This window comes from Triticum urartu, chromosome 5A (assembly GCF_056163025.1).
Source record: "Triticum urartu cultivar PI428250 chromosome 5A, HENAU_Tu73, whole genome shotgun sequence".
NCBI lineage: Eukaryota > Viridiplantae > Streptophyta > Magnoliopsida > Poales > Poaceae > Triticum > Triticum urartu.
The window spans coordinates 441503341-441511631 of record NC_141877.1 but is presented as its reverse complement, the minus strand read 5'-3'; the positions used below and the strand labels follow the sequence as shown (position 1 = coordinate 441511631).

The window sequence follows — 8291 nt, the reverse complement described above, 5'->3', positions numbered from 1 at the left end:
GTGCACCGCAGGTCGGGACAGTAGGTCTCCGAAACCGCACCTCTTTGAGTCCTATACGGGTGAAGGGTGATAAGTCTTTTGGGGAGCGCTTCGCGCGACTACTGACTTCTTCATCATGGACGCCTCGAACTCTGACGACTACTTCCCCGACGTCGACAACCTCATCGACGACATGGCTGGCGAGGATGTCGACCCCAAGTCCAGTGCTTCTGCTGCTGCTATCCCGCACGTGTTCTTGCTCTTTTTGTTAGAAGTCCTGCCACAGTTATTTGCTCTAGTATCTGTCCTACATATGTTAGGTTCTACTTCGTATATGCAACTTGATCTAGTGTTTGTTCTAGATGTGTTCAGTTTAAGTTCATATATGCAGATGCTATTTACCTTCTCTCTGTCAGATTACATCACTTGCTTTATCTCTGCTATATTAGTCATGCTTTATCTAGTATTTCCGTTAGTAAAATTATTTGGTAAATTGCTCATATTTTCAACAAGGAGTACAGACTTAAGCCTTCGAAAAAAGAGGTTGATGTTCTCTAATGCAAGTGTAGACTGACATAGGAGTAGCAGATCACGATTCTTGCAAAGAAAGGAGCATCTGGGGAACATTGATCCCTACAGGACGTCTCAGGCATAAGCTACTTTGTCGGAGCTTCTAAAAATACAGAAGACATTCTTCGATCGTCGGCTTGATGATGTGAAAACCCCGACGCACAAAGCATTGTTTCTCTCGGCTTACAGAACTGTAAAAACTCCCGGAAATTCCCAACAGCGCTAGAGCCTGAACAATGTACGCATTCGTAAAACTCCTGAACTGCAATCACGCACTCGGCGCACTGTGTGTTAGACTTAGACATAGACGCAGGATACACTCTTTTGAGCCTTTCTGATCCCGCATAGTGCTGGACTGCTCCTGCTCGGGCCACACCCACAGAAGCCGATCGAGCAGTGTTGTGTTGCCGTCCGACAAAGCGAAGGGCCACATGGGCCGGCTCAGGTCTTGGGCGGCTGCCCCGCCGAGGGACATGCAACGAGGGGTGGCCGCGTGCTGCTGCTGCCTGAGGATCACCGCGCCTTCGACCGGTCGCTACTGTGGTTCTAGGTGCGGGGCATTCAATGGCTGGCTGGGCAGACATGCGTGGTGCCGGCCGCCGGGCGCTGATCACGATTGCCGGTGACGGGTACCGACGGTTGGTACTTGTACGCGCTAACACGCATCTATGGCGGAGGGTCCGGCGCTTGGGCGGCGGCCACCATGCATGGTCCTGCCCCTGTGCTCCGCTAGTACCACCCTACGCCTGCTGTGACCCTGATGGGCGGGGTGAGAAGGATCATGTGAGAATTCTGCGCGACTCATAGCAGTGTAAACCTTCTCTGCCGGACGGCCCTAGCCTATGTGTGTGTGTTCCATTCCCGGCGGCAACGAACGAGTAACCGGGCGACACGTGTCTGGACGTGAATTTATGCTTAAAGTGTGTCATGATTAGCTAGCGGAAATTGTTGAGGGGATAGCTGATTGCCGGATGGTCAAGGGCGTGCGTGGCCACTGCTGTGCTGCTTGGATCATCTTCAGATTTGATGTCCCTACGTGATTTGAAACCAAACTCATGAGTATTCGCTGCATGTACCGTGCCGAAATAAGGGAGCGCACTAGTTGAACACAACATGCTTGAGTATTTTAAAAGAGTGGTGTTTTTTTTTCAGGTGGGCCGAGTATGATACAAACACACACGCATACCATCAACCTCACACCCCGCTTGCATCAGTGTCTACTGAAGAATGAAATTACGGAGATTTAAGATTGTCAAAGTGGCCACGAGCATCTGGCTATCGTAAGAATGTCGTTGTCTCTCTGCCCCTGCAGTAAAAATAGTGTGTCTATAGGGGGTGTTTGTTTTCAGGGATTTTTTTGTGTAGGGACTAGAAAAGGTTTCTTTTAGAGACTTTTTTATCAAATGAGAGGGATTTTTTATGACTAAACTAGGCATTTAGGACTAAATGAAGAAGACTCTCAGGGAGAGTCTTTTTGAGACTTTTCCAACAATGCCCCTCTATGCACCCATTGGCCCGCCACTCCATGATGTTGTTTGATTGTTATTTTTTTATATACTAGGAGCAACATGGTCATTTAATAACCTTTAGGAAGGGACTAGAGACTTTTTACTCTCTGAGAACAAACATGAAGGGATTTTTTAGGGACTAGAGACTTTTTAGTTGAGACTAGAAAAAGTCATAGGACTTATGAACCAAACAGGCCCATAATCTATGAGACAACACTTCAAATATAATCAACGAGACACATATTATTACGTTCAACATAAATTTTGATCTACATTTGTGGGGATGCAATTTACCCACTCCACTAATAGACCCATTAAATGGTAAGCTCTCTCTAAAGACCGGCATGACATGATTGCTAGGTCCACACTGGCTAGGTCAAATTTGTTTGCACATGGAAATATAGTACTCCCATCTAGCTGAAGAATGAGATCGATAGGAATCTCAAATACGTCGCATATGTTACAAGTCCCTTCCCTTTTTGTTATATATCCCACCAATCTTTAGTTATCTCATTGGCCCTGTACTATTCATTGGCTCAAAGGGATACACACCTTTCCTAGAATCCTAGCTAGTCCACTTCCGTGGGGTGGTTAAGGTGCATGCATCCTGCCCAACATTTTGTTTCTCGAGGGCAGCAGCATCCACCAGCCTTCCTTCCGCTCCCAAACATTTCCGATGAGGGTTGGTGCGCGGGCCCAAATCAAGGCCGGCCCCCACAAGATCGATCACAAATTCGAGCTTAAAGCAAGGCATTATTTGGATTTGGATTTGGGTGGAGAAAACTATTGCTGCCGGGCAAAAGCCTACACATACACACAGAATTCCTCACATGTTAAATGTACAAGTCATCCAAACCACACACCCCAAACCAAACCAGACAACCATGGATCGCAAGCACTCGACGGGACCGATGCGACGCCTTCTTGTTCCCCTCAATGACATGTTGCGATCTACGTGAACCTCCAGCGACTCGTACATCACACCAAATATACAGATACATTCTGCTTTGCGCTACCGATCGATCCAAGTACGTACATGTCATGGAGAAGGAAACGGGGACACACGGACGGAGACGTACGGATGGGCCGGGGGACACGGACGATATGGACAAGGCGGGGAGATCCTACACGCGCCGTGCTCCTACTGGCCCGGTCGACCACGTGGCACGGCCCCGTTGGTCGTGCATGGTATCTCAAAGCAGCGGCGAGGACCGAAGAAAGTATAGTAAATAAATAGGAAAATTTGGAAAAAAGGCGTGGAAAAGATCGATCAACGGATCAAGCATGACGGGAAAGCGAGGGCCGAGGCGGATCGAGCCCAGGTTGGTTGGTTGGGAGGGAGGAGATACGGCGCCGGATCGGCCTCGGCCTACGTTGGTGCTGCCGCTGTTTTTCCTCGTTCGATCCCAGCACCGGCCGAGGGGGGATGCACGGGATCCCGCGCAGATCTCTCCTCTGCAGCGCGCGGGCCCGTGGCTCCTCGCCGCGCGACGCGTGTCCTCGTCGACGGCGACCCGCCGGCCCGGACTTTCGCGGCGACGGCGACATGGCGCGGATCGGGGGCGCCCCCCGGCACTGGTTCCCCTGATGTGTCAGCGATCCGGCGAGCGCTGCGTGTGTGAAATGTTACAGGTGGTTTTATCCGAGCTCGATCGGTCGCATGCACCTGGCTCTGTGCTTCTCGCCGTCTCGGTCGGTCAGCCGGGGGACTGAGAGTGAGAGCGGCCTCGATCCAGCTAGCTGTTGCTGAATTGCCGTCGTCGCCGACAGCCATAGCTCTGGAAGCAGTCAAACCGCGTGTAAACTTTGTGCGGTGGGTCACGTCACGGAGCAGCGGCAACTTCCCTCTCGGCTAGCACACTGCCACGTGGCGGCCGAAAGAGACGTGGATATATTCTATAGATTTGTAGCATCTCTTTAGGACGGCTAATCAGTGAGCCAGCATCCGCGAAGTGGATTTTCTCTCGAGTGGAGTCGCTGCCTTGTTAATTTCATCGTACGTGAACCAAATCTGCTTTATATATGGACCTTTTCCGCCTGGTTAACCGCTGTTCATTTCTGTGCTTTCACCGTCAGTTAATTCGCGAATATTTATCGTGTCGTGTGTGCTACTATTCGTTTGATATGCATGCATGTACGCCCATGTAGAGTAGAGATGGTTGCGTGTGGTGTGGTGTGCCATCTACAACTCCCTCTGTTCGAAAAAGCTTGTCTCGAATTTGTCTCTCAAATGAATGTATCTAACACTAACTTGATGCCAGATACATTCATTTGATGGACACATTTTCTTGGACGGAAGGAGTATATTTTTGGCCTTTTACTTTGGATCGTGTGGGTAGAACGACATAAGTGCCGTGAAGAAGACATGAATGGTGACTAGGTTCCGACTCGCTAGACACGGGATTTATGGCGGAGATTATAGATCCGGTGGTCCTGGAACCAGGTTCACTGTTGGCTGAACCCGCAAACCTACATGCATGGATGGAATTCACTGTTCTGTTCAGCGGAGTTACAACCCAACATCGCTGATGAGATCATGCATCTCCGTGGCAACTCTGTTTCAGATTCTTAGTCCCTACAGTAACTTCAATGGGCCTTTTCTCGGGAAGTTGTAACTTCCACTCCTTCTGTTTCATAATTCTTGTCATGGTGTTAGTTCAAATGTAAACTAAAACCACGATAAAAATTATGAAACGGAGGAGTACCAACAAAGCTTCTGCTGTTACAGAGAGGTAGGCCTCGATCAAACCGCACGCGTGAACGATTATTTATTTTAGGGCCAAGCTCAAACTTTCCTCTAGGACATCCTTAATTAATTAGCTGAGACTAACATATAGAATTTGCGGCAAGTTAAGACTAATAGATTAGTGCAGAATGCAGACAGAGAACATCAATTATTGATCATCACGGTCGAGATCAGCAACAGATATCTCAATGCTTATATTATATTCCATGTTCCAACGACCATGTGATGCTTCTAGGAATACCGGTCCATGCAATGCACGATGGACCACGCACTGGCATACCGAACACGAACGGCAGATCGATCCATGGCGGGCTCTCGATCGACCGGCTGGACCATCCATGATTTACCCATGAACCCACTGGGGCTCGACCGGCCATAACTCCGCAACGGTTTCGAAACAACAGCAACCACTAGTCGATCTAGCAGGCAGGTCGATCGATCGATCGATCAGGCGGCCCCCAAACTGTTGGCTTGGCCCCGTATTCAAAGCCGGCGTGGACGTACGTACAGACACTGCCACATGCGGAAAGCACGCGACGGCAGAAGCGGTTGTGCTTGTGCATGCACGCCTGACCCTGCCGGCCGGGATCGTCCATGGACGATCGCATGGTTCACCGTTTACCGTTGCCGCTTGCCAAAGTTAACTTGCGTGCCTAGCTTCCGCTTGCTTCGCGGGTGAGTCACGTAGCTAGCTAGGCCCTGCGTGCGTACGGCCGGCGTCCTCTCCGGCCGGCACCCCGGCAGTGCTACGGAGCAGCGGTCAAGTAGCTACTTATTACGTACCCCCCTTCCTGCTTGCGCATGCAGCGTGAGAACGGCCGGCGAGCAGAGGGACGCGCGAGGTAGCCGACGGCGTGACGACAAGCAATCAGCAAAGGCACGGCCCGGTTACTGACATTTCCTTGAGGCGAACCTCTACGTAGTAGTACGTGCTACTGCCATTGCCATTGATGAACGGTCAACTTTCTAGACTAGTCAGGTCGATCGGCCGTGCCGTACGTACGTGGTACTGCTAAATGTAGCGAAGGAGAGAAAGGACAATGGGTATTGTTCATTCAGATGCATGCATGCATGCACGCCAACGAAATTTTAGGATCACACTGTTGTGCATGAAAAAATACTGCATTGATAAGGAAAAAGAAAGGTGCACATCCCTAGTGGTAGCAGTACACTAGTACGTAGGTAACGTACGCGCATGGACGGGCTTGCGAGTCCAAAAAAAGCTTGGAGCAAACCACGTACGAGCTAGCTAGCATGCGGTAACAACGACAGTAAATGTAACTAGAAGGTTCCTACTACACATCTTTACACACATTCATGCATGTGGCCATGCACACAGCCGCACAGAGCTACAGAAATCATCCGAGGAACTCCAAAAGCGATCGAGGACGACGAGCTGGTGCGCGCGGCGCGGGCCGGCGACAGAAACGGAAGGAAGGATTATTGAATCACTGCTATCATGGTAGCTGAAGCGTCGACGAGCCGTGCTGATGAGGACGGGCTACCACGGCGCGTGCTGCATGGCGGGGTAGGCGAAGGCAGCGGCGCGGTGGGCGGCCGCGCCGGTGGCGGCGGCGGCGAGCTCGAGCGACTGCACCTGGGACTTGAGGAACTTGACGTAGTGGATGGCCTCGTCGAGCATGGAGGCGGTGTCCATCTTGGTGCCGCCGGGGACGAGGCGCTGCAGGACGCGGATGCGCTCGCTGATGCGCTCCCGCCGCAGCCTCGCCGCCACGCTCTGCGGGTCCTTGGAGGTCCGCACGTTGCGGCGCTTCGGCGGGCGCACCGCCTCCGGGTCGACCTCCACCGGCTGCAGCGCCGCGATGTGGAAGATCATCTCCCGCATCGCGTCCGACGAGGACGGGGACGAGTAACCCTGCGGCGCGCCGCCGGCGCCGTCGAAGACGGCGGCGCCCGGGGACACCACGTATTCCTGGTGCACGCCGCCGGTGCCGGCGTAGCCCGCCGGGGCGGCCTGGGCATGCAGGTCCTGATGGTAAAAATAGCCGGCGTCGGCGGCCGCGCAGGCCGTGGACACGTGCGGCGGAGGCGAGAGGCTGTGCGAAGGGGTCTGCACGGGCGATATCGGCGGCGACGCCTCCGCCATCATCAGCGACTGGTCGTTGAGCGCCTGCTCGAGCTGGAGCATGGTGTTCATCAGCGCGAGCTGCGCCTCGGGGCTGGAGCTCAACAGCAGGTCAAAGTCCATGGATGATCACTCAAACGATCGAGAGCTTGCTCTCAGTGAGACGTGTGTGTGTTGCTGCTGCAAGAGACTGGACTACGAGCTCGCTCGACTCGAGCTTGCTGACGAGTGGGCTGTTTGAGGAAGGTTTTGCTGGCTGTGCTGTTGCCAAACCGCAAGTGGAGGCGCCTATTTATAGGCAGAGGCAGAGGAGAGGACCCGGGACCGTAGGGCCGTTGCGGTTTGGAGTGGACTGGCTGGGGTAAAGGTGACGCTGCTTCCTCTGTAGCATCAGCGCACACTAGCAGCTAGCGATCTCTTCTTTTCAATTATTTCCCCCTTTTTCTAATTTTTCTGATTTTATTTATTTCTGTATACGTCCTTTCCTTTTGCCTTGCTGCTCCTTCCTCGAAACTGGAATTACGCTCCCGTGCGCCAGTATAGATAAACTTTCGCTTTCGTCGAGAGGGACGTCTCTACAAAATGTCTCGCAGAACACGGATCAGCCGAAATCTCCAGAATTAAGAATGCCGACGACCGCTTTGCCCGTCGCATTAAGCTTTTCCTCACCTGATTAGGGTAGCGGCGAGGGTTGGACGGTCGGGTCAGCTCACGCCGGCCCGACACGTGGATGGTTATGTGGGAGATCGTTTTTTCCGAAGTTGCTCTCCGCGTATCGGTCAGTGGAAGTGGAACACTGTGTAGTACTAGTACGTAGTACGTATCTGGCTTCGAAAAGGAAAACAATGCAGTGGGGCATGCGTATCGCGCTCCACGTCGGACTGATGCAGGTTATGTGCGATGAATCGCGCGCGGGTGATCTTCTTTTCTCTACGATCACCTTCTGGTTGACAAGATAAACTGACGAGATTCAGAAATACTACTAGTCGGTATTTTAGTTACCACCGTAGATTTTTCTTCCTACGTGATACTTATACGTAGTACTGGACGTTGAGTACAGTAAAAATATGTAGGATATGGCGCAGATAAAAAACGACATATACACGGACGGAGTATATAGCTAGTCTTACATGCTCCCTTTGTTTTTTTAGTCTGCATATAAATTTTGATCAAATTCAAGCTTTGTAAAGTTTGACGAATTTTATATTAAAAAATATCAACATTCATAATATGAAATCAATATTATCATATGCACCATAAAATGTGTTCTCATACTATATAGTTTTAGTATTATAGATGCTTATATTTTTTTATATAAATTTGGTCAAACCATGTGTAGTTTGAATTTGACCACGGGTAGAAAAATAAACGGAGGGAGTACTAGCGAGTAAATCCGGTACGT

At 51.2% G+C, this 8291-nt stretch overlaps 1 protein-coding gene across 1 annotated transcript; it reads right to left on the bottom strand.

Annotated features, from left to right (window-relative positions):
- Positions 1 to 5906: 5906 nt before the first annotated feature.
- LOC147971815 (transcription factor HEC2-like) lies at positions 5907 to 7146 on the bottom strand. The gene has a single exon (XM_087522859.1). It carries the CDS (start codon positions 7010 to 7012, stop codon positions 6305 to 6307), a length of 708 nt encoding a protein of 235 aa, XP_087378985.1. The 5' UTR covers positions 7013 to 7146; the 3' UTR covers positions 5907 to 6304.
- Between the last annotated feature and the right edge of the window lie 1145 nt (positions 7147 to 8291).

Bases quoted from the DNA above. Each gene is read 5' to 3' on its own strand.
- LOC147971815 (XM_087522859.1), bottom strand. From the start codon at position 7,012: ATGGACTTTGACCTGCTGTTGAGCTCCAGCCCCGAGGCGCAGCTCGCG.